Source organism: Dinoponera quadriceps, unplaced genomic scaffold (genome assembly GCF_001313825.1).
Source record: "Dinoponera quadriceps isolate SergipeBrazil2010 unplaced genomic scaffold, ASM131382v1 scaffold823, whole genome shotgun sequence".
Taxonomy (NCBI): Eukaryota; Metazoa; Arthropoda; class Insecta; order Hymenoptera; family Formicidae; genus Dinoponera; species Dinoponera quadriceps.
The window spans coordinates 223,661-250,987 of record NW_014555144.1 but is presented as its reverse complement, the minus strand read 5'-3'; the positions used below and the strand labels follow the sequence as shown (position 1 = coordinate 250,987).

General features: G+C 40.0%; 1 protein-coding gene across 7 annotated transcripts; it reads left to right on the top strand.

Annotated features, from left to right (window-relative positions):
- Positions 1-1,194: 1,194 nt before the first annotated feature.
- LOC106743078 (acyl-CoA Delta(11) desaturase) lies at positions 1,195-26,905 on the top strand. 7 transcript variants are annotated; one of them, XM_014616602.1, is made up of 7 exons: positions 10,086-10,546; positions 17,165-17,393; positions 21,186-21,316; positions 23,167-23,372; positions 23,744-23,929; positions 24,708-25,069; positions 25,162-26,905. In XM_014616602.1, exons 2-6 carry the CDS (start codon positions 17,180-17,182, stop codon positions 25,027-25,029), a joined length of 1,059 nt encoding a protein of 352 aa, XP_014472088.1. In that variant the 5' UTR covers positions 10,086-10,546; positions 17,165-17,179; the 3' UTR covers positions 25,030-25,069; positions 25,162-26,905. The 7 variants fall into 7 exon arrangements, with proteins under 7 accessions (XP_014472087.1, XP_014472082.1, XP_014472086.1 ...); XM_014616597.1 differs by adding an exon at positions 12,687-12,846 and having other exon boundaries at positions 10,087-10,546; positions 24,708-26,878; XM_014616598.1 differs by having other exon boundaries at positions 10,087-10,416; positions 10,504-10,546; positions 24,708-26,877.
- The last annotated feature ends 422 nt before the right edge of the window (positions 26,906-27,327 follow it).

Genomic DNA, 27,327 nt, shown 5'->3' with positions numbered 1-27,327 from the left:
AGATAGAGAGACGTGTTGTGATAATGTTGACAACTGTGATAAGCAAAAGAAAGAATATAACGCTAGAACAACGTCGGCAAATACAACAGCTTCGCAAAAATAGAAAGTCTTATCGGAAGATTTCTACAGAGCTTGGTATATCTGTTATAGATTGTTATCAAGCTATACAACATATTAAACGTCATGGAACGCCAGATAATGTTCCTCGTAAAGCGAGACCACGAGAAACGGTGAGACCACGGTGAGTTTCGTGTCGTTATCTGCTTGATAGATCCATTCTTTCGGCATATATTCTTCAGCAAATGGAAGCAATACATTTTCTACGATGTTCAAGTACGTAAATCTGTCCATGATTCGGCGAGGAACATTATCTGGCGTTCCATGACGTTTAATATGTTGTATAGCTTGATAACAAGCCATAACAGATATCCTTAGCTCTGTAGAAATCTTCCGATAAGACTTTCTATTTTTGCAAAGCTGCTGTATTTGCCGACGTTGTTCTAGCGTTATATTCTTTCTTTTACTTATCACAGCTGTCAACACTATCACAACACGTCTCTCTATCTACATTACTCGGTAAATACTGATAAGTATTATTTACATTGCAGAAATTTTGACCTATCTGTGTAATATCACAGTGTACGTAAGTACGTGTCCTCCGAAAATATGACACTTGAGCAAACAAACACAAGAAACTTTTTAATTATTGTAAATCGATAAACATTGTTTTGCTATCTTATAATATATACTATAAACTTGTAGAAAACGTAATGGACTTTTGCTTAACTGTTTCATGTATAAGTACATAACGAATAAAACTTAATTTCCCTAACTGTACGTAAGTATATGTCCTCCACTGTATATACACAAATTTTATATATATACAATAAAAAAAAAATATATATATATATACAAGAAGCTCAGTGCTGCTATTAACCACGTGTATTATGTATGTAACCAAGTATGAAACTATAATATCGACGAATCTTCTCTAAAGATAATAGTAATGACTTCTTTCCCGTGCTATCATAGAAAAGATTCTATTATCCATAGAGAAGATTCGTCGATATTGTGGTTTCTTGATTTATCTACATCATACTCTGCTTCACGATTATACGGATGCATACTATATATGCGTTAGTAGCAGCAGCGAGCTCGCTGGTGGAGAAGCTCGCATTCCCGGTTTTCACAGCACTCTTCAAGCTATTAAAATCGGTAAGGTTGTTGCAGAGTTTAACACTACTTATATACTAGTGAGTGTATCCGGATATCCGAATATTATCCGGATATTTAAATAATATGAATAGCATTGTCCACACTATTGATGGCACGAAGTATCCGAATAATATCTGTAGGACGAATTTTTATTCATAGTCATATATTATATCCGAATATTCGGATATCCGAACAACGAATATGATCGGGATTCAAGTCGCAGTCCTAGTTAGCAAGTCGTACACACAGAAAGATTTAAATCAATATTATTTAAAACGTTAATCCATTTGGCCGAAGCAAAGATACTACCGAATGCAATATTCGAATAAAACTAACTCATGACGATCAATTTGATTATACCGTTACATTATTAAGATTCGTTAGGAGACGTTTTTAATTGCAATGAATGTCACGTAAAGTCGAATCTATTAAATTTTCATTAACATAATCATTAATGCTTATGCATTAAAAAGGTATCATTAATGCTTATGCATCAAAAAAGTAACTAAGACTTTCAGAACAGGCATTGTTGTTCACATGCATGAAAATACACATGCGCGATAACGAAAAGTGAACTTTGACGGCAGGAATCGTTCAGCGAACGCGTGTTCTTTGTTGGATGATGGAATCGAATGTCATTTCCGCGATGATTGCGAAGCTGATTTATGAATAATATTGATGCGATCAAATCTCGCAGTTTTACACCGATAAAAAACATCTGATCTTAATTTGAATTTTTCTCACATCAACGTATCTCGCACGATCAAAGTTGAATTTTCGACATGTAGGAATAACAACAATAACAACAATAACAATGATAAAACATTGAATGACTTTGGCTGAAATGTTGCCAGTATATATATGTATTTTTGTACATACATATGTATGTATATACATATATACATATATACATATATGTATTTTTTTTCTTAAAACTACAGCTTTGATAAAAAAACAATTGTTTATTCTATTTAAATAAAAGAATTTATGTATTATTAGCATTCACCGAATATCTAATAAATACCGAATAAATACTTTTTAGTTATATATATATATAATCGAAAAATCGAATTATTGACAAGAACCTTTTGTATATTTAAAATTATTTTGTATATTCGAAATTTATGAAAAAAGTGTGTTGCAACCTTTTTATAACTGTGCATATATTGATATGAATAAATTTATATTTGCCATCTCAGATCATAGATTAGGAAGGTTACGCAACAATAATAACGAATTTTGCCACTCGGATTTCGGTCATGGCTATATTTTGGCTGGATAATTATTTCATATTTTTCATATATTTCATATATTTCATATCATCATATTTTTTATTTACATAATGTATTAACAGTATTTCATCGAATTTGTAAGATTCGCGATTATTTTACGTTAACTTCATAGCTGGTCGATAGTATTCCTTGAAGCAGGTACAAAGTCGCTTATTCGTCATCCTTGCATTATTTTATGTGATTATATCTTAGACGTAACGTGTCGCGCGTAATCGCGTGACAATGCAAATAACGCAAGCACGAGTGACCAAAGAACGAAACGTGACTTGAGCATGATCGAAAACTTTGATAATTTGGTCGAAAATACAGATATTGGATAATGTTTATTCATATTGGAATAGTAAAAGTTACGGAATACTTACTGATTTATTTCTTCTGCCCGTCCGAAACAATTTGATACTTCGATACCGGACATCTTAGAATAAATATACAAAAATCAATTATTTATCTTCTTTCACGAATATCATAATTATTAAGAAAGGACCTTATTAATGTAAATAAAAAAAGAATACAACAATAACAATTATCGCTACATTAGATCAATTCACACAAAAGTTTTCCATTATGAATTTTGTGGTTTATGGATATTATATATATATTTTGCGACGCATATATATATATATATATATATATATATATATATATATATATATATATACAAATATTCATGAAATGGCGGCAATGTGGACTTTACAATGCGAAGAGTAAAAAACACAGAAGTGATTTATATATATATATGCAGCCATTTCATGAATATGATGACGCGCACGTCATGCCGTAAGAACGCAATTTACGAGAGATCCAATCAAATCAGATACTTTAAATGAGATATTCACTATGCACTCATATAATATAATACCTCGCGTAAACGAGTGCGTACAAACAAATCGATTGAAAATAGGATTCGCCGGTCGGTTATTATTTGACAAAAATATTAATAAACGCTGTGCGAACATTCATCGGAGTATCTTGCAAGAAGCGCGCGCTTTCAAGATTACACGAGAGCGATATCACGTGTCGTAGCGAGCGGTCACGTGTCAGCGCGCCGGCTGATTCATCGTGCGGCCACTTGCTGGCGCCACCGGCAGCGTTGCCGGCGTCACGCCACGCTCCGCGGCAGGCCGATAATATTTAACTCGGGCTGCGCGATGCCGGTCATTCAGTCGTCCATCGCTGTCAGATCGTCCCTACGTCCTCGATACATCCGCAAATCGTCGCTGAGGTAAACCACCGACAACGAGAAACTCTGTGCACGCATTAGCTCGGCATCGAGCTCGTACTGTTGTCGTCGTCCTCGCAGCAGCAGTCGTCGTCGTCGTGTCGGCGGGAGAAACAATCAGTTCACCCCCGGCGTCAGGAGCAAATTCGGCCGTTGAAGAGCAGCAGACAGAGAGGTAAATCTAACGTAATCCTCCAAATCACTAGCGGTCGCCAGTCCATCACCGGTTTCTCAATCTTTAATCATGTAAAGTGCGCGCGCCCGCAATGTCGAGGTTACGAAGCAAAGAAAAATTTAAATGCCAATTGATTCCGCGAGCCCAGCCATTAGGAGTATCGATCGGCTGTTATTTCGTAAGGAGTATGTTGCAACTCGCGAGACACTTTCGGGATTTTCGAGTCCTCGTTCGCACCGATTGAACTCGTATGTAGGGCGACATGTAGTGTTTCCTTCGCACCGACAGAACGCACGAACGGTACATAGAGAGAAAGATTTCTCTGGTATTTTTGGTATTTCTATTTATTTGACTGAAATTTGTACCATAGAAACAACATATACTTATACGAAATATTATTTGTTTGGGTAAAAATTTTACTTTATGTCCCGTTCAAGAAAACTCTATTATTTAACAGAAAGAACGCTAATATTTGAAATAATGTATCTTTTAACCGAATAAAATATTATTTGGTTACAATAAATATATGTAAAATGAAACAAATAATTTCTTTATAAGAAAATTATCTTTCGTTTCAAACGAATTTTTTTCTTTATAAGAAAATTATCTTTCGTTTCAAACAAATTTTTTATTTAAGATAAAAATATATATTTGTTGGAAAGTCTAACAATTGTACTTATTAATCGGAAAATTAGTTTCTTTGGAGCGTGCCAATGATGAAATTTGTTTGGCTACAATATAATTGATTAAACTTGAAGAAATTTTTTTTTCAGTGCAAGTAGAGCGATATTGTGCTCGTTTTGATGTCCGATATCACGTGATTTTTTTGGAACTGCTTTTTTTGTGACACTGAACAGAATTAGAAAATCGTACAGTAAGTTCGTAGCGTTATACGCTATGTATAACATGAATTATTATTCACGCGATCTAACAAACGTTTTCCCTGAGAATTTATAATTGGGAGATACAAAGCAAATAGACAACACGCTTCTGCTTTGGAATTCTTCCTGCGAATTCGATCTGGAGCTTCGATCAGATTTTAGAGGATTATCCGCGTAATCGAGTGCAGGAAAAACTCTCAGTCGAAGGTCTTAACTTGATTCTTTTTTTTTCTTATCATTAATTTTTTGTTGTATTCTCTTTTGTACGTTCTCTTGATCTTGCTGTTCGTATTTATTTTTATGCACCGTTTGGACGTTATGCTATGTAACAAGCAATAAATTCCTAAGGAGATTCTTCTAACAGTGATACTTGTATAAAATTAAAATAATTATCTTATTCTAATTTGGAAAGAATCGGTTTTTTTACAAAGATCGATTCTTTCCAAAGAGATAATAACGAAAAATGTAAAGATAAAGACAGGGAGACCAGATATATTGTAGAAGATATTATATTTACAATATTACACATTATTTCTGCACATTATTTCTATACATTATTTCTGCACAAAAGAAAGAGAAGAGAGTGAATCTAGTATTATTGTGTATGCTGAAAAAGGAGAGATATATCGGTTATCCTTATTAACCGAGTGTCACATCGCCGAGGAAATCTCGGAATTTTTAATGGAAAATAATGTATTTTCCACCCATATTCAGTTTGACGTAGCTTGAGATAACTGAGATAACTGAGGGCAACTGAGTGAGATAGATAAAATCCTCTGAAATATTTCTATTCCCACGACCGAGTTTTCATTTGTTCTTCAGACAATAGGTCTGTTCGTTTTCGCTGCACCGCTGAACTAGTGCAATAAGTTGAAGCGAGACAAGTATATGTTTTTTCATTTCAACTTATTGCATTAGTTCAGCGGTGCAGCGAAAACGAACAGACCTAATAAAAAATCTAGTTACATTACGAAAATTGCTTTTTCCGCGTAGTAGTTTAGAAAGTTGAAAAATTGTCTCTCCTAAGTGAAAATAGAAAATAGAAAATAAAAGAACGTGCGTGTATTTCCCTTAATTTCTTCGTTGTGCAACAAATCAACAAAAACTAAAGAAGATTCGTGTCTCTCGCTAGGAAAGACCAAGCGTTACAACCGCGTACGCTGAAAGATGAACAGTTCTTGGTAGCCGATATGACCGACTTGTTTCAATATTTTTGCGTATATTTCCATGCCATTGCATCATTCAAACTAGAGTAACTAAAAGCAATCGACTGAATGGGAACTTCCTATTTTTCTGGAGGATCTTTCTGTTTTTACAACCGAGCTTTTGTCTAGAATTGTTTTTTCCCGTCACGGAATGCCAAGTATCTAACGGTACTCGAGGGTAGAAAAAAATTCGCTCGGACGTAACCGTAAAACAAAGACTCGTTATGTGTGTATAAGCAAGAAGGAGGCACCAGGAAAAATATTTACGGATAACTTTGCCGCGGAAATTAAGCTGCTTACCGCTGCCGAGATGTACCGTTATTATGCGCGCGTTTGTTTTGTCAGCTATCCACCTGGCGTGCGCTGCATGCTGGGAATTAGCGATTCGCGCGAATCTAGAAGGCGGACGAAGGCGATATGGTGTGCGAATCAAGTCAAGAATGTGGGAGGGATAACTGCGACGTGCGAAATCGTGAACTTTATTCGGTCGGTCTGCAATTTGCGAGTTCTTCGGGATCGCTTCCGTCGCGATCGTTCTCTCGACACTCTGCCGGACGTTCTGCTGGAAGCCGTCAAGTCCGCATCAATTAAGTTCCTAACGAGGAACATAAAAACAAACAAGAAAGCAAAGTTAACAAACACAGATCAAATATTTTATATTTCTGAGATAAATAATTCTGCAAACACTTAGTATTTACAGTCGGATCTTATTCCCAAGATCGTCTCAAGTTTATCTTCAGATATTTCGTGAAACAAAGAAACGAGTCGTACAGCATCTGAAGATAAACTCAAGACTGTTTTTGTCAAAAATGTATTGCCAACACACAGTGATATTATTCAATAATGACGCTGACCTTTCTCGAGGGATCAATAACTCGCTATTGTATATTTCTGATAGCAAATATAACAATAAAATCTGTTCTGTTGATGCGTTTTGCACGATACGTTTGCTGAATTTAACTCAATCGTTAAGTGATTTTTCAAGTTCCGACGCGCGTCATACGATGTCGACGATGTCGAAATCGTATTGATATGACGTGAATATTAAAAAAAAAATCACGTATCTCTAGTATCTTGTTCGATAATTCAAATGGAAGAGGAATCCGGACTAATAACGTCGGAATATTTTTCTAACCGATCGATTACGCCATCCAGCGGCTCGATGTCTTCGCGTGTATTCGATAACTGCTCTCGTCTCTCTTTGCAAAATGCCGCCTTTCCCCCGTCTTCAATCCGCGAAGTACGTAAAATGATATCCCATCGTCTCTCCGTTGACCGCAAATAAGCGTTTCCTGTTGTACGGTCTCCATGGAGAGTGAGAGCGGCCAATTGTCAGGTTGGGGAGCTAATTGTCCGGATAATCGTTGGCCACGTTCAATCGCCCCGACGTTGCCTCGATATTTATTTAACGAACGTTTCACCCTGCAGCGCTCGCGCGGATCACAGGTGTCCATTTATGCGCGCTGAAATTCATTTTCCGAAAAATACCAACGAACATGCGTCTTATATATTCCTCTGTGTGTTTGTCATACGCAGAGTAAGTTTTATCGAATCCTTATTAAACTTATCTTACAACCTCCTCAAAGAAAGAATCCCGTTACCAGGTGTACGCGACATTTCAACACGTGGAATATCGACAAAGCAATTCTGATGAGCAACCACGAGCCGTAAAATCTTTCGTCGTCGCTTGCGTCATGACAAAAACTGATTCCTTGTATAATCGTTTCATGCTTATGCGCGAATTTGACATATACGTTCACGTTAACCGTGTGGTGTAAACTTGTTAATAAGCATATATTCTATTGTCTTTAATAGGCTACGACACGATGTAATGGATGTATATTAATAGTGACCCGGTTCCGTTGTCGTCAACGTATATTGTCATCAATCCAGAATTCGCATGTATCGTCGCTTATAGTCTCTCGTTTACCTTTCTGGAATATTGATGAGCGTGTACAAACATTGACGGAAGAATTGAGTAATGCGACTTAATTTATATTATCGGTCAGGTCACGATCAGATCATAGTCCGATGGAATATAATTTTTATTAATACTCGACTCACATATTGTCGGTCAGGTTGCGATCAGATCGCGTTACGATCCGGTCAAAAATTACTTCTGCTAAATTCAATGTTTTTTTCATGTTTACATTCACACTGTCATGATCACGGTCAGGTCAAGAGAGAGTCAACAGACAGTCAATAGACGCTCAGGCATGAGGAGGGTAACTCGTCTTTCTTGTTTGAGATAGATTTATATTTACAAAATAATACTTATAAATCTATATATTTATGAATATTTTTAAAATGTTGTCATTCGGTTCAGTCAAGTTCTGAATATGACGTTGCGAATTCTCCTTCCTTCTACTTTCTCAATATCTCGTGTATTCAAAAACGTCTTTTCTTTTAAAATCTTCTTTCAAGATCTTCGTTCAAGACGCTTTGTTCTAAAATTCAAATTTTACTCTTCATTGACTCTCTCACTATAAGATTAGTGTTTAATCAATTCCTCCAAGGAGTGCTATAATAGATAAACAATTTAATTTTTACACACCAATTACTTGAAAAACACTCATTTTTCGCTTACTTCTTTTAAAGCTAACTCGCTATTTTCATATTTTTTTCTAAAATGATACCTTCCTCACTATGTTTCGGTTTAACTGTTCCCAAGCCTGAGATTGTCATGTCCTTTGTCGCGGGTATTGTATGGATATACGAAGAAATGCGAAATCAGACGATGTGCCGCGACTTCTTGAGTCATACGATATATATTGCTTGCTATACGCAACACCCGCGTAACGCGTGCAAGCCGGCCGGCCGCACAAAGTCGCACATTAATGCATGATAGATCTTGAATCACGTCCGTGTCACGGAGAGATCTCGTAACACGCACGATTTACGATCATGCAATACGATCATTGCATGCTTTTTTGTGAAATTGTAATTTTGACTATCTCTTTTGTTACATCACAAACTTATCATATCTATTCATAGATTTGGACTGCTGTGTTGAAGTTACGATTTCGTGAATTTAAAATGACGCAATACAAAAGTGCAATAATAGTCTAATTTGCAAGTGTAGTTTGCAAACGTGGTTTGCACATATATTTACCATAAATTCTACAAGGAAATAACTTGTTAACTGATCGTTAAAACCGGAATGTTTCGGCCGTTTCTTGTGGTCATCTCCAGCCGAAATCTTATAAATTTTCCCCCACCTTTTCGTGAATATTTCAGTATAATATTCATTATGTTACTTATTACGTTTATTTATTTCTTTCCGTCCCGTTCTTTCTACCTATGGTGTTATAATTCCACTAGTTTTGCAATTGAAGAAAACACAGTTTTCGTTTCAGAAAACGCTTTTGTCTACTTACATGCGAAGGAAACATCATATACACGGTCAATTATATCTCTACTTCCATAGTAAATATCGAGAAGCGTTGGAATAACCATATTTTGCTCGAATCGAATTATTACTCGACGGTGGCGCTTTTTTTTTCGGTGCACATCGTGCACGCACTTTACACGTATCGCACGCATGCGTGGTGTGCACGTGCACGTGCCTATGTATGCACGTGTATGCGTGCGCATCTCCGGTGCTAACACGCGGTCATACGAGCCCGGTCGACCAATGCTAGTTCGTATTCACCGGCGTGGCGATTATGTGTATGTGTTCGTACAAAAGAAAAGCCGCGATGAAGGCTGGAAGGAGGACGAGACGGAGGAAACCAATGCGAGAGGGGTATGTACGTGTACGCGACGTGGCACGTGACACATACGCGCGTTACACAGTAATAAACGTTGCGTGATGCCATCGTACGATGCAGCGCATCGTATGATGCAAGGGAATCGGAGAGGCGCGTCCGCGTGATTTGAGCGGCGGATATCATCGGGTCGCCGGTTCTCGCAGGTTCGGTGGCTCTCGTCCCTTCTACCGAGCCGGTTCAACGGAAAACCGGCAAGAAACGGACACGGCGGGCAAGGCCGAGCTAGGTACATATACATGTATATGACAGTCTGGCATACGACACCGTATTGTACGAGCACAAAGTAAAGTAGTCGTCGTCCTGGTAGGCCAGTCGGCGCGAACGCGCGCCGCCGGTCGATAGCATGTGTTGTTGAAGAGCGAAGAGAACGCGTGTTGCGTCCCGACCGTCACCATTCGTCGGCTATAAGTGGCGCGAGTCGTGCCACGCGATCCCATTGGCCCACATCGTCTCAGCTGAGGTTCAGTGCTACTATCGGCCGTTCTCGTACCACATCACGCCTGGGATTCCGGCGGTTTCGATCGTCACCGAGACGTTCCACCTGCGATCACAGACAGTCCGGATGTTAGAGGGAAAAAAGGAAAGAAGGAAAGAGGGGAGGAAAGAGAGAGAGAGAGAGAGGGAGAGAAACGAACAAGACTGATGATACGAAAGTGACGGTCAGTTGGTAGGGGAATCCGTTCTACCGTAGATCTCGAAAGTGCGAAGCGCATCTCGTTCAAGTTCTCACCTATCACGTTTCACAGAGACCGGACACTCTCGATCTTTCGTGGTGGTCGAAATTATCAGGTGAGTTTGCGAGTTCGAAATTTCAGTCGGAAATGGGAGCTCCGATTTGGATTATTCCGATCGCAATTTCTTTCGAATCGTCGTCGGGAGCCGGTGAATTGGAACATTTCGACTGTGGACCGTCCTGTCGAGTTCGGGGGCTTCCTTCTGCACAGAAAGTATGAACTTTGAATTTGGCGGAAAGATACGCGCGATGATTCAAAGTAATCTTCACGCGCTAGCGAAACGTTTTTAATAGCGGTTTTTCCCGAGGAAAAGATATGACTATGTATGTTTTTTTTGTTTGCGATCCGAGGGGAATATTGATTTTGAAAAGGAGACAATAACAAAGGAACGTTGGAGAGCAAAGGTAGGAAAGAGAAAAAAGGATGAAAACGGCAATAACAATTTCATTGGCACTTTTTCTCGCATATTAACATAACATTTTCTATTGAAGAATTTGCGAACGGCAACGTGTTAAATATGAAAAAAAAAAAACAGAAGACACTATATGACGAAACAAAGGACGGTATTCATCAAGATCTTATGTTTAGAACCTTGAGTTCATCTTCACATGCTGTACGGCTCATTTTTCATTGCGAAGGTTACAAAGCATTTGAAGATAAACTTTGGACTCAAATATAAAATCTGGTTATGAATACCGGCAAAAAGAAGGTAACTTTTTCACGTTCTGCGGTTGAACTTCAAACTGTTGCGCGGCTGCTCGATCGCAAATGCAATAAATTACAATAATCCACCGGATATGAAAATCTGTACAGAGTTCTGTTAGAGGAGGTCTTATTCTTTACTAACAAGGTCTCCGTAACGATAATATAAATGTACACATGCGACGTACACCTGTGACATGCGGCGCACGTGCTCGCTGAGTGTACGCGCGATAAGAATAATATTCGAAGTTTGTACCGCGAGAAACGGAATCAGCTATTACGCAAAAATAGATCTCTACTCGATGATACGTCAACGTATATAAATATATAAATAGGTTTTAGAAAGCGAGAAAATCGAAGAGAGAGCGAATAAGACGCGCATCTCTCATCGTGTCACGCAATTAATCTCTCGACTTTGAACTGTAATGTCACATATTCGTGCTATGTAAACATGTGCAATAACCACGTTGTTGGACCCGACGTGGCGACCAATCTCGAAAACGCACGTGAAGTTCAATCGTTGGGACACGTTGCCTACGAACGCGGGAGACGCACACCGCCGCGGGAATAGCTCGACACCGTCTGTGAATTAATATCGTCAATATAAACCACGGTAATTCTATATCCGGGCATGCGGACTATAATTTCTCTCATCGTGATGCGAGTTAGACGGCATCGAGATAATACCGGCGTGAGATGTCGAGAAGAGGTCGCACACTTGTTTTCACTCGTTATCAGGAATGATAAGGGTAATTACATGCCCGTCGCAGATAAATATAAACGATGCTTAACAATTTGACGTTAATTACTCATTAATATATCTCCCGATTCGCGCCGCATTGTTTAAGGAAGATTATTAATTGTAATTCTAACGAAGGTAATTTCAACACGCGCCTTTTCGCTTTCGTGAACTCTGTCTGTTAACACATTGCGTACGACACTCTACTCGCTCAATACGACAATTATATACACATTTATTCGCTAACCATTTGTTTCGAGAATGCGCGAAACTTCGTTACCCTGGTAACGTAACAAGAAAATCTATTTTTAATCCCTTAAGTCATCGATTAAGTCGAAGGAACCTGAAAACGAGATATCTCGTCGCCCGGCGGCAACGTTCGGCTTACTGAAACCGAGATTTCTCGTCACCCGTACGCAATGTGTTAACAAATTAAGCTTGATTGCGAGTGCGCGCGTGCATTAACATAACCTTGCGCAACGCGTGATGTGTTAAACAATTCATGTTACCCGATGAGAAACTGTGGAAAAATTCCATCGATTATACAGGATGAACTTAAATATCTACCTTTGATCTCTCGTAGTCGTAATTTCATACATAACTTTGTAATAATGAATTAACTTAATTAATAGCTAAAATTGATAATATCAACACTTGTCACGCAGACATAATTATTAATATTAAGACTTATTAGGCTTTTAAGAAGTCTAATGAGGTTTCCGGTTGGTATAATGCTAAATTTCAAATGTTCCAGATCCAAAGAATTGGTATTCGTACAGTAATAGCTAAACGGAAGATCGTTACGTTGCTTTGATTCCGTTTGCTCGGCATTGCGACGAAATCGAGCGCAGCGAAGTTCGATCGGGCCGAGTCCACGATTTTAACGATCGTCAGCGCACTCAACAGATAAGAGCGTACGTGTGCGATATTCATGCATCCGCAACGATACTGCGGACGATAAGAGAATTTTTCGGTCAGCAGGGAATCGCGTGATGTCGCGTGTGTCAGAATGAACAATCTCAGGCCGAGCTGCGGTAAGAATCGATCTCGGCGTCACGCGACCTTAGCATTGACCGAGTTCGCTCGAGACAGCTGAATACTTGAGGTCGCGTCCTCAACCTTAGCATAAATTAGTCATTCTTTCAATCAGTCTAGCCGGTTCATTGGTCTTCGAGCTGTGCATACTCGTACGATAACTCGGATGACTCAGGAGACATCACGTTAGATGGATTGTGTGACGGTCCGATGTTCCTGCACAGAGAGAAAGATTTCTTTAGATTTAGTATATTTCCACTTATTTGATTAAAATTTGTTTCACAGAAACAACGTGTACGAAATATCACTTGTTTGAGTAAAAATCTCATTGTCTCATTCAAGAAAACTCTATTATTTGAGAGAAGGAACGCTGTTATTTTGAGATAATATCTTTTAACCGATAAATAATTTAATAAATAAAATATTATAAAATAAAATATTATTTGGTTACAATAAATACACGTAAAATGAAGCAGATAATTTCTTTATGAGAAAATTGTCTTTCGTTCCAAACCAATTTTTTTACTCGAGACAAAGATACGTATTCGTTGAAAAGTCTAACAATCTTATTAATCGGAACATTAGTTTCTCTGCAGCACGCCGATGATGAAATTTCTTTGGATGCGATAAAATTCATTAAATTTGAAGAAATCTTTTTCTCGGTGTATGAGATGTCTATAATAAGGAGATACGCACAGCTGACGTTTTTCGGCGCTGAATAGCTTACGATAAAAGTCCTGTCCTCCCGACGGCTGAATTCGCCATTCGCAAGGTCAGCGATCGCTCGCCTGACCATCCAAAGTTCGCGTCACGTGCGATTCCGAGATAGCAAGGAAGTACCGATGTCGACAATTATTTCAGCGCGGACTAACAATCCCTCTTCCCCCTCGATAACCTGATCTTCCATTCGAGAGGATCAGATCAGCCGATCGTCCGAAGTTCACTCCCTACGAGATTTCGATAATAAGGAAATACTCACGGCTTAAATTGTCAATTAGCTTGAGATAAACATTCTGTCCTCTCCATATTCGGGTTCGCTGTTCGAAAGATCAGCCGATCACTCGACTGACCGTTCAAAGTTCACCTCGCGCACGAGAAACGATAAAAACACGAGAAATTCGATTTTTGACGACTTTTTTGACACGAAATAATCTCGAGTAGCAATTTTACTTCTTAATGACCTTCTGTCCGATCAGCCGATCATTCGACGGGAGATTCAAAGTCCACTTCGCGTGCGATTCCGACATAACAAGTAGACACAAACTTAGAAAACAAATATTCGGCAGTGCCTATTTTTGGTACTGATTTTTCTTCCGTCAATCGAAATCATTCCGGATAGCAATTTGCCTCCTCAACAACCGTTACTCTCCGTTACGAAGAACTAATAAGGAAATACTAATTTGGATGAAATTTTTGTCATTATTAATTTCTTTTACATCGATCTTTCTCTCTTATCGATCGAAGTAATTCCGGACAGCAATGTTCCTCTTTAACGGATCGAATTCCCCGAATTTGGAAAATATTAACGAGCGAACTTGAAGTAACGTCTCGGTGCGAAACGAGACCCGAGATATCTGCGTGTGACCCTCGACGGGAAGTTCACTTTTCCGGTGAACGGGGATCGCCCGTTCCGGAGCCGAGGATCAGCTGATCGCCCGTCCGAAAGTCGTCGCGCAGGCGGCCCCGCGGACAGACGCCGTCGACGACGGCAACGAACCGTGTCGGCGTCCCGGCGTCGCGCGAGTCTGCGCGCCTGGACGTCCGACTGGAGGATCCAACCGGCAGTCGATAGGCAGTCTCTCCAGCAGACCCTTCGAATCCTGCGGCTTCTCTCGACGTTCGCGGGATATAGGCGGATCCTCAGCTCAGGTAGAGGCACCGCAGACGTGACTGTCGACGGAATCGCGACGTCGCTTTTCGAACTAAGCGACCACGACGACGAGGTCACAACTGCAGCCGCGTGTGTGCATGTGTGTCCCTTGGTGCACGTCAGTGTCAGTAACCCTGTCCGCGATCCGGAAACCGCCACAATGGCTATTGTCTCCTGAGAGAACGTCCAATTTCAAGTTCGCCCGAAACCACTCGAATTGATTGATTAGCTGTCGAAGCGTCTCATATTTTCGGCGTGACCGTATTGCCGTTACCGTTATTGCCGATTCTTCGTAGATTCACGTAGATGACACCAGCTGTGTCCTATCTCTTCCTGTTAGGATAGCGGATACGAATTCTTTTCCCCGGCAACGCGGAAACCGTTAAACAAATCGAGGTGGGACTACAAGGTAAACCGGCGGACGCGAATCTTCGCTGCGCGCAGTCTTTCTCTCTCTCTCTCTCTCTTTCTCTCTCTAGTTTACGTCTCTCTTAGCTACCGCTGATGCGGCTACGTCGCGCTATGTCACGTTGGTGAAAGTCTTACAGGTGTTATTTCCTCAGAGTGCGACGTTCAGATTACTCGTTCTTCCACCCCGGGCGCCGCCTGCTGATCAATTAATTAGCGGACGGGCGAATCGGTACGATGTGTGTGTGCGCGCGGCTGCACCATTGACGTAATCCCGCGTAGCCAGACACAGGTAGTTCCTTCTCTCCGCCCAGGTGGCCGATTTTCAGGTCGCGCTACGAAGTTACACCGGGCGTCCAGTGATAGCGAGCCGCCCTCGCTTCCGGTATGCTAATCGTACATTCATTGCGACAGCAATGAAATTCAGTTGACATAACCGAGTTAACGGATTATTCGTAATTAGAGTGGAAATTTCCTATTCTCTCTTCCAAGTATCGAGTACGCAGAAAAAAGTGCTAGATTCAAATCATTATTCCGATACTCCTTGGCAAATTTTTTCTCGGATTAAATAAGCTTCATTTGGGTCAAGTAATATCTTACTTGGGTCACAAAGCAAACGTTATTTGATCCAAGTAAAAATTCGCTAAAATGTATCGGAGTGTAATTATTTATTGGAACCTAGCACTTTTTCCCTACTGTACGTATCTATTTCGTTTCATGCGCAGACAGTGCAAGTTAGTGCAGTTACGAAGAATTTGCAAGTCGCGATATATATATATATATATCTCTAACGCCGGCAGCAATACGAAATGGTGGACTCCCGTGATTCCGAATAGAGAGGAATCTCCGGACACCCCGTCGCTACCCTTCAGCGGACTCTCTCGCGTCCGTCGCTATTGATTTTTCTTTTTATCGATCGCTTCCGCGTCACCGTCGCCGTGCGTTCCTCTCGGAGACGCGAGAGAGCGTCGACAATTACGTTAATTACATCGCGACACGAGCCGCGTTTCAGCAGCATCGGCTGTGCTGATCCACATGCGAATACGATTATCACCCCCGCATCGGCGGCGGCCTCGTCGCGGGTGGCTCTATTCTAGATTTTTATTCTACTTCGGATTTCCCTCTCGACAAATTTCGGCTAATAGTACTGAATTTCGTGACGAGAGAGACGGAAGAGGAAGAATTATCTTCCCTAATATATAATAATGTGATGTCACAAATATAAAGTTATAAATATCAACGTAATGTTTCCAATTCGATTCCACATGTCATACATATAATTTATTACCAAGCCAATACAAAAGTGTTTATTAACACGTTCATTGCCAAGCTGGTCAAATTTTTTTTAATTTTTAAAATTTTTTTATTTAGTTCTTATTGTGCCCAAAATAAGTTAATGTATTATTTATATGCTTTTATTATTATGTATATAGGATTTATGTATTCTAAATATCTATTACGCGATAACGCGTGATCGGCCGTTTGGTGAGAACTCGCGTCACGCGATATCGCGTGATTGGCAATGAACGTGTTAAAGCAGCGAATTAAATTTTCAAATTATTTGCTCCCGCTACGAAGTCATTTTTGTCTTGTACTTATAAACAAACAAAACCATTTCTTGCCAGTATTAGTGTATTGTTAAATCAACAAAAATTTCTCTTAAAAATAAAATACAGCAAAACAATGTGAAATAACGTAATGCGTAAAATCTTTCTTCAATCAACGATAAGTGGTCACTCGTTAAGGTATGCATAACCGATGAATGCATGAATAAGCTGACGAGTCGAGTGGTTGCGCGGAAGTGAATAAATGACAATTAACAGTAACGAGTCGGGAAAGGTGTCCGAAAGCGACTCGTCGAGGTGCCGCCTCGTAGATACCACAGACTGATGAGAATGATTCGCCTTTTCTGTCGGCAGGCTCTCTAAGCAGAAATGGCACCGAATACATCTCTCACACCGACAGGAGTGCTTTTCGAGGGCGAGACCCTGGCCGAGCCGCAACTGATCGACGTATCGAAGGAGAAGCCCAAATATGTCAGACGCATCGTCTGGAGGAACGTCTTGGCTTTCTCGTATCTACACATCGCGAGCCTCTACGGACTGTACCTCGCATTCACATCGGCCAAATGGGCGACCGTCTTTTTCGGTGAGTGGCTGGCGTCACACGATTACGAGTAACGTCGAGAAAACGGGGAATTACACGGGAAAAAAGTATTAGAACCGGGTAAACGTAATTACCTGTTTCTCAGCCTCTCAAGTCAAGTAATATTTTCATGAATTTATAAATATATTTTAACAGCCTGTAGTAAATATTTAAATAGATTAATATCACAATTTGCACATGAATTACCGAACGTAAGTGTAAAATGATTCTAAATTTAAAGGAACGTTTCACCGGAATCATATAATAGTTCTTTCCCATCGAAGAAATTTAGTGTTTTCAAATTTAGATCTTTCTTGAACGGTAGCGCTCTTTACAGTGCACGTACGCACTCAAAATTAGTGTTATCAGTATAGTCAGCGCGAGCGTGGCATGGCAGGCAGCGCACTAGTATATCATGCCAGGGGAGTCCCGGGTTCAATCCCCGGCAGATCCAAAAAAATTTTATCATGCGCTTCGTCGCTCTCCTTTTTCGGTGGTCTAGCAAACCACCAAGAGTATTCCCATGCCACGAAAACTTATCTCTAACTGCCGTTCGGAACCGGCGTAAACTTGTAGGTCCCCCATATGCATGTGTACAATCTGTGTGCGCACTACATGCATATGTAAAGAGAGAGAGAGAAGTAGGCCCAAGCCCCCAACAGAGGGCTGGTAGTGCCAAGAAGAGAGAATGTATAGTCAGTCAGTGTAGTCCGGCTTTTTTAACACGGATAGTAACCAGGACAATAGTTACGAGTGTGTAATACACAACGTTTGTTATTGTCAGAAAAATCAGAGATCACTTGTAATATCTGAAATTAGTCGAAATTAATCAGTTAGCCAGGTAACCGAATAATTCCGAAAGAATCTTGAATTTATACGGAAAAGTCGGTGACGGTGCGCTCGAAGCGAGATTATATAAAACATTTGCATAATATATTAACGAAGAAATTAATAGAATAATTAGAGGTTTATAAATACGTGGTCGGATTTTCCGCAATATTTACATTAATATTAACTACGCGGGATTGCAGAATCTTTTTTACGTAAAAACTCTTTTTGTACGATGAAATTACGTGCGGAAAAGAACTGAAGCGTTCACACACAATAAGCGCAGCATACAATAAGAAACGAAAATTAAAAGTACAAGGAAATATGGAAGAATGTGAAAAAGTAAGAAATCGAAATCTCGATCCGTTGGCGAATGTAAATATGTAATTTCATATTTACATGTTACTTGATACATTTATATGTGTCATCACTCAGTTTCATTCACTCTTTTTTGCATTCGTTATTGTACGAGCACCATGTCGAGACGATCTGGCTACAACGACGATGCTTTCTCTCTCTCTCTCTCTCTCTCTCTCTCTCTCTCTCTCAGGTCGATCTTCGTCGTTCTGTTCGGTTTTGTGCTGACGCGAGGCTCTTAGCGCGTACAATTAGCGAGATGTCAATCAGATTAACAAAGAAATATTCGGCTAACAAAGAAACAGTTTTCCCCTTCCAATTCGATATGCCTAGCATATATATTAAAATATTGATCAATATAGGGGACATGTATTTTTTTATACGTATTCAAAATAGTTCACTTTTAGGGGATGAGACAGCCCTTCGAAAAAATCGTTTTTTCTCCGTTCGAGACGGATATTGTCGAAATTATGAAAAAATAGGAAAAAATGTTAAAAATCGAATGGTTTCAAGAATACTCTACAGTGGTGTTTTTAGATTTTTTTTAAATGTCATAATTTTTTACACACTCCCAACGCGTGTTTTGTAATCTTGTTAATAAAATTAGATATATTCACTTATATAACAAATAATATGTATAAAAATACTGTCAAAATAAGTGAAAAGCAGAGATTTATTATTACTTACGTTGACCACAATATCGAAAAAGTTACGTTAACGCCAACTGGGGTATGCGATACCGCAACACTTTTGGAACGTTTATTATTCTGCCAAGTCTTTATATGACTGGCATCACTCTTTGCACCACAGGTAAGGTTAACCTCAACGGCTCTTAATGGACAAATCAGGTTAGCTAACCTTCAAGACTATAGAAACACCTTGGAGATAAACGGCTGGATATGTCACATCCAGTGTGGCATTTTAAGATTAAATTGTGTTCTTAACGAATTGCGTCACACCAATCTTGTAAACAGCTTTTCTTGTAAACATTTTTTGTATCTTGAACATCTTACACAGCTATTTTAATGTCAGAGCAGTCGGTCAGAGTAGTAGTCAGAGTAATCGATCTTTATTTGAAAAAAAATGTTCTATCTTTTATATTTTCGGTGATATTCACTCCGAAACGGAAGAAATGATCTTTCTCAAAGAGATGTTTCACTCTCTGAATGAATTTCGGCTTGTATACGAAAACATATCCTCTGTTTTCAAAATCAGAAAGAAGACACTCCCGTTGTTTTCTTATAAGATCATGAGACCCGACGAGGGTCTGTCGCGATTCTCCGCTCGCGACCGAGTAATCCCACTCTCGTTTTTACGCGATAGTTTTCCATTAGCAGTCCACGATGTGTGGAAGTCGACGCGAAACAGGCTTCTTCCGTGGTATCAGTTCCGTTTCGGTGATTAGAACGTAGAGTCTCTGACCGGAAGCGCGGTACCTTAACCACGAGTTCATGCTATGTTGCTGTGGTCGTGGTCGATGCCCGTGCATACAACTCGTTCACGACTCCGCGATATATAGAACCCGATGTAGCACAGCCAGGCATTATTTCGAGCTTCTCAGCAGCTGGATATGTCAGCTCCGTTTTTTGCAAATTATTTTTAATATCTTAATTTTCATAGAGAGAGAGAGAGAGAGAGAGCGTACAAATAATATAAATTAATATATATATACCTACTATTGCATCAGCGCCTAGGGAGATATTTTGAAACGAGTTAACGAATCGTATTATTAAGCATTGAAATGTTACATAAAAGAGATGAAAGATGTATGTATGTACAGATGTTTATGTAATTACGAGATATTGTAAAAAATTCACCGCACATTTTCAGCTAGCTTTTATTTTCCCCACCGATTGTGGACGCAGATATAAATTAGCAGATATAAATTAATTTTGAAAAGTTGGCTAAGGTCTTTAAATTACGCAGCTTTTCCGGTAATTTTTGCCGGTAAGCTCCGCCGGTTCCCGGCAGAGAAGCACACGGAGCAAATAAATGAATGCTAATACGTGCTAGTTCTGCATTGCGGCAAATTGTTGTATAATTATACGGTAGAAATATGAGAGTCCTTTAAATTTAACTTTCACATTATATTTATATAGAACGGTGCCGACTTAGAGAATATTTTTTGAAAATGAAACTGGGTGCGCGAACGGTACGATGGTGAAAGTGATTTTCATCGTGGAAAACTTTCTCGAAGGAGAATCGGAAGAATCATTTCGAGGATTATATACGCATTCTACATATTGTATCTATTTATCTATATTTATCTATTTTGTATCTATATTAATTTTATTATTTATTTTACTTCTGTCATAATATTATTATATCTTGTTTTATTATATATTATCTCCGTGATACAATAGAATTTCATCGAAATATTGCTAAAACGGATCAATTTAAATTTCCTAGCAGATGCATCGAGAAGAAGAACTGAAAATAAGGGATTTTATTATCTTTTCTTATTTTCGCCGCGTTCCTCCATTTTCAACACTATTTACCGTCTCCCGAGAGTGAATCACTCGGGGATGGCGAATCAATAGAGACTGATAGCCGTGCAGAAGTCACAACAGCCTAAATCGTACGTAATATCGCGCTTTTTCTCAATTACAGCGATCCTGTTGTATCAGAGCACCGCCTTAGGAATTACAGCCGGTGCTCACAGACTATGGGCGCACAGATCTTACAAGGCCAAGTGGCCGCTCCAGTTGTTCCTCATGATCATGAACACCATAGCTTTCCAGGTAAGTCATCCGATGCATCTCGCTAGTGCGTGTGTATTGCGATTATCGGGTTTCGGGTTTCGACGTAATCGTGAGAAGAACGAACGACTGATTCGCGTCTACGCGCCGCTATTGAAACACTAAGAGCCGCCTCCTCTCTCGTCGAAGGCTCCAATCTCAATCAGCTGGAGTAGTGAGATAAAAGTTCACCAATCGTCTGGACGCTTTCAGTCTTTGATAAGAATTTAACAAGAACAACAAAAATGGACACGACAATTTGCCGGCCCTATTTTTTTTATGCGGTAAGAAACAATCGTGTGTAAGGTTCATCAAGCCGTCCATTACACGAATAAATAAGAGAAGACAATTTTCTAGTTACGATAAAGTGCGAATTGAATTTTTGGGAAGATCTTTGAAAAATTTTGGAAAAATTCCCTGAAAAATGGTTACGCCCAAGTATCGGCAGTAGGCTTGCTTTATAAAACGTCCTGCTTATGTTTATTTTGTTACGTCTGCTTACCTTATTACATTTTTCATGATATGTGGATATTAATATTCGATTCGTAAAGAAATAACGTATATTCTACATATTTATACTGTAACATTTTTATACTATAAAAATATAGCGATTTTTAATTTACAAGTCAACTACGCATTTTCCTCTTATACAACATATGACATATAACATATTACGCAATATACGACATATAACATATAACATATTTATATAATGTTTTTTTATGGTCTTCTTTTGATACTAATTTTCCTGATGTCGTGACCGATTGGTCGATTTTTCTTACAAGCCGAGGCGAAATTATTCCCTCGGTTGACGAGGCGCGTGGTGAAATCGCGCCGATGCTGAACGTCACGCGCGGAAAATGGAAAAATAGCGTGATCGGCGTCCGTGTTGTCGGGAGGAAACGTCCTCCCCTCCGTGAACGCGAGAGCGTGGATGGCGGCGGGTATTGTTCTCCCGGTTGTATCGATCATCGCTATCGCGCGCGCGGGCGAACATTCTCTCGGCGTTTTTGCCTCCGTTGCATTCGGAATCCGGTCAGTCTAATGCGAGGAAGATGCTCAAGAGAAAAAAATGTCATTCACATGATCAGGAAACCTTATTTAAGGGAGTCGTAAAGCTCAGTGTCATATTTGCAGTCGCTTATCGGGAGGGAGCCATTTATAGATTTAGCATTTGTCGAGCAAAATTACGTTTTATATATATTTATCTCATTACCTAAATAATAAATGTTAATTTTAAATGAAGTTGAGATAAATATACATATACAATATTACAAATACGAAAGTATTATTCTTTTTATTTCTCTTATATTAATGTTATATTTATGCATCAGTTGATCTGATAGAGATGCACAAATAATAGTAGTAGGTGAGCAAGTGTTTTAATGTGCGTATATAAATTATTTTGAGTGTTACTATAAGTTATGAATTTTACACAGCTGCATCTACAAGATAAAATGGTCAATAATTTTCACATTTGTGTATGATGTTATATTTTATTGCTTGCAGTGTGAAAAAGTTAAAGGCTATTATAGATTCGGCCTAACAGCGGAGTATGCTTGGTTTCAAAACGGTTTGAGCATCTCTTCTCGATGGTCCAGAAAGGACCCGCTTTCGACAAATAATTTCTTCGCATTACATTTAATAACATTTCGTACAAATTTGCTGTTCAATTTTGAACGAAAATTTTCACTCGACGATTGAGAGTGGAGAATTCACTCCGAATACGAGCGAAAAGTCGTGCGAATTCGAGCGACTCGGTGATCGCTCTCAACTTGTCAAGTGTGACATTTCACTCGAAGAAATTTGGAGTATACCGATGTGAAAAAAGGACAACTTTGTGAACAACACAGGACGCCGCGATCGACTGGGCCAGAGACCACAGGGTTCACCACAAGTTTAGCGAGACCGATGCCGATCCGCATAACGCCAAGAGGGGTTTCTTCTTCTCGCACGTAGGCTGGCTCCTCTGCAGGAAGCATCCGGATGTCAAGGAGAAGGGCAAAGGAATTGACTTGAGTGACCTCGAGAGCGATCCTATTTTGGCTTTCCAGAAAAAGTACGTGTCGCACAGACTTTTAGGTATAAACACAGAAGCGACATTGATTCGGCCGAAAGTCGGTCTCTCTTTTTTCTATAGTGATACTTAAGAATACATGGACACTTAATGATATAACTGAGGAAATAGTGTAATTTATCGGTACATCATGTGCTCTCGGTCGTAGTCTAAGCAAAGATAACTAAGAAAAAATTGCGCTTCGGTTGTATGTATTCGAATCAGCCAGTCAAACCGATTCTGTTCAATGTCGCTTTTCCATTAATATCTAGAACTCTCATGGTATTGGTCGAGAGAGAGAGAGAGAGAGAGAGAGAGAGAAAGATCGCATGATTGAACGAGTAGAATCCGTAGAAAGGATTTCTTTTTTTCAGGTATTACACCTTTCTGATGCCTCTGTTATGTTTCATCATGCCGACCGTAATTCCGGTATTCTTTTGGGACGAGACCTGGTCGAACGCTTACTTCGTACCGACCATCCTCCGCTACACCTTCACGCTAAACATGACGTGGCTGGTGAACTCGGCAGCTCATATGTTCGGCAACAAACCTTACGACAAGTTAGTAGGGCTAGAATTAGATCGTGCGAAGAGCGCTCGTCACTTGAGCTTGTCTGATCGATTACACTCGGGTGGATTTTGTTTGCTCGTTCTTCTCAGGACCTTCATAGCGCACAGAAAGAGTACGAGGAGTAAAACTTAAGCACTAAGCAAAATCGATTGAACATATCTACCTTGATAGCACGATTCATCGGTGACACGTTGGTCCAATATTATTGGACTTCATCGGGCAAATATTGCCGAATATAAAGTCAGCCGTACAGTCAAATTTACAGAAGCAGATTCTATACAGTATCTGTCATAAATTTTGCCGCTTGCCAGCAGAAATATAGCAGGATCTACTGGCAGAACGTGATAACAGATTAATATGAACAAGATAATAGTTAATCACGTTCTGCTAGAAAATCCTGTTACATCCCGGTTAGCAGGTTGTCGGCAAAATTTATCACAGATATCGCGCAACATATGCGAATTTGGTTGTCTGACTGAGTTTACATCGGCCAACATTCGCCCAGTGAATACCAATATAATCGATATTGGACTATTTAACTCCAATGAATTATGGAATCTCGACGTGAGTCCTAAATTCTCGAGTACGACTGGCCGCTTATCGTTCGGGTTTTACTGCTTACACTGTTCTACGTGCCGTTCACTTTATTTGAAGCACCTAGTCTCGCTTCCTCGTCGCTGACTGAGGGGCGTCTCGCGCGTTTTTTATCCTCGGAGGGCGACATGGCGGCATCCGTTTAAAATGTCTCTTCTGCCTCGTCCGGTGTAGATACATCAATCCGTCGGAGAACAAAGGCGTCGCATTGATGACCTTCGGCGAAGGCTGGCACAATTATCACCACGTATTCCCGTGGGACTACAGGGCGTCCGAGTTCGGCTACAGGCTCAACTTCACCACCATGTTTATCGACTTTTGCGCGAAGATCGGCTGGGTATATGACATGAAGAGCGTCTCCGAGGACATGGTGATGAAGCGAGTGGAGAGAACGGGCGACGGCAGCCACGAGCTGTGGGGCTGGGGCGACAAGGACCAGACGCAGGAGGAGAGGGACGAGGCCGTGGTGAAGTACAATTGCACGAAGGATCAGTAGGGCGGTGCGCGTCGTAGGGTGTGCGTCTCTCAGGTAGAACGTAAGAGAAACAAAAAAAAACGCTTCTTATATTTCGTATTCGATGACAAGCGACGACGAGGACCACGGATTTCATTTATTCCGTTTGTGCAGACTCCAAGGCGTTTCTTCTGCGATTGAGGTAGATAAATAGAGAGAGAGACAGAAGGGCTGAGGCGGTTCGACCGAGCTCGTCTTCCGGGACTGTCGACACGTCGACAAGCCGACATGTCGCGTCACTTGATTATCTAGCGGGTTTCACATACACACACGCGCGCGCGCGCGCGTGCACACACACACACACACAATAGGCGCAGGCAAAAATCTTTCTTGATTTGCGAGATAAATTAACCGTGATTAACTATAAGAAAGTATTAAGAAATTTTCCGTTTTTTCTCTTGTACACCGATGGTATTGCCGAGCGAAGTGTACGATCATCTCTTTATTCGCTTAGTTCCTATTTTTCACGTATAATGCGCTAAGTTAGTTCTCGTAAATATCGATTATTAGCTTGACATAATTTATTTGTGCGAAAGAGAAACATTTTGCGTTGCGGAGAAGGAAAGAGGGGTCCGTGGATGCAAAGCAGATTACGAAAGCAGGATACAAAATCTGTATTGTATAACGACACGACTAATTAATAGGCAAGCGTGACCATCGGTCAGAGTATCCTCGCTACGTGATGTTTGCGTACTATATCGACTTGTAGCCAGATTAACGACGTTACCCAGCAAATATCAAGTAAGAGTTTGATATTATTATCACTCGGTGTTTGTTGGGTATCTTCTTTCCGAGACATTTCTTTCCTGTTGTTTTACACAACGCTCGTATCTTTACTTTTCTCCTTTTCTACCACGTTACGTTATGTTTTCTCCCTCTACCCTCCCCCCTGTGAAGAAATACATCTCGAATCATTATCTTATTTCCAACCTTCTGCGAGATCGTATACACACTTGGTCTCCGAACGGTTTGAACGCTTCTCCCTCTCTCTCTTGATGCAGCTTGAAACGCCGAGAATTTCTCGAAATCAAGTCCTCTCATCGGACCATCGGCTGCTCTCCGAGCTGCGAGAGGAAAGTGTTCAAACCGTATCGAAACTAAGTATACAAGCAAGCGTGGTGCACTTCGCGATTCGTCGCAACGGGAGCGCAACGCCCGTCGACGTGACCGGCCAATCGAATCGAACGATACTTCGCGATACTTGTATCGTCACAGCGACTGTTTCTATCTACGAAGCGCCGGTGATCGGAACGCGATAAACCGATGTAACGTGTGCATTTCAATCCTCGAAGGATCATCGCACAAGGTTGCTCGTGTGAACGCAATGTATATGTAATTCTAAGGACTCCTGGGAGGCGAACGTCGACGCGCTCTTTCGAGGGAAGTATCTGTTAAAATAAGATAGAACTGTTCTTTACGATATTGTATAGCCAAAAGGTGTCCGGCCGCTACACATTTTTGCTAATTGGGACATACGTTCGGTTTGGTCACAGTTATATTTAGTTTGATGTGTTGCTTTCAATGATTCGATGATTCAGGTAACAATGATATAATTATCGATCGCACGATTCTGAGTTCGGCAGGTAAATATGCGCGTCGCGATAGACGCCGAGAACGTAAAGTTACACGCTCCTTAGGTTGATAATGATTACCATATGCAGGTAATTATTATTATTACTATGTTAGATTAGACGTTAAGAAACCGCCTAATTGAATATATTACTATATTATACAATGGATTGTCATATGAATGATTAAAATAAAACATTTAATAAAGGTATATTTTTAAGTAAAGAAACATTGCAATTCTCGCGTCTGTTTATTCGACGTCGCAACGCACCTTGTTACGTAATGTATGAACACAATGTCGCGTCGGCTCGGTTGTTGCACTGAAAAAGAAAAACTTAAAAATTTATTTGTGAAATATAAGTATTTATCTCACGGAAACGTTTCTTTGAATACGGCGAGATAAAATTTTATTTATTTCATTATTTTATTTATTAGCGAATAAGCCAATTAACCAGGAAAACTTAGATATATTTCGCGAAAATATATATTCCATCATCACAGTTAAATGTCTTCGTAATCGATAAATATCGAAGGAAATATCACAAGAAATATTTACTTCGCAAAATTTCAATATTTCTTATATCCTCTTACTTGTATCTTCCTTGACCCAAAAACAATTGTTCCCATATTCGAAAGGCACGAATTAATCATTCCTTGAATTTTGTATATAAGTAAACGAAATATATATGACGAGCTGTTGGCGGGTTCGGA

Excerpts from the sequence above, each read along its gene's own strand:
- LOC106743078 (XM_014616602.1), top strand. The coding sequence starts at position 17,180 with ATGGCACCGAATACATCTCTCACACCGACAGGAGTGCTTTTCGAGGGC. Across the intron at positions 23,373-23,743 it reads ATTTTGGCTTTCCAGAAAAA|GTATTACACCTTTCTGATGC; the intron begins GTACGTGTCGCA and ends TCTTTTTTTCAG. Across the intron at positions 23,930-24,707 it reads GGCAACAAACCTTACGACAA|ATACATCAATCCGTCGGAGA; the intron begins GTTAGTAGGGCT and ends CGTCCGGTGTAG.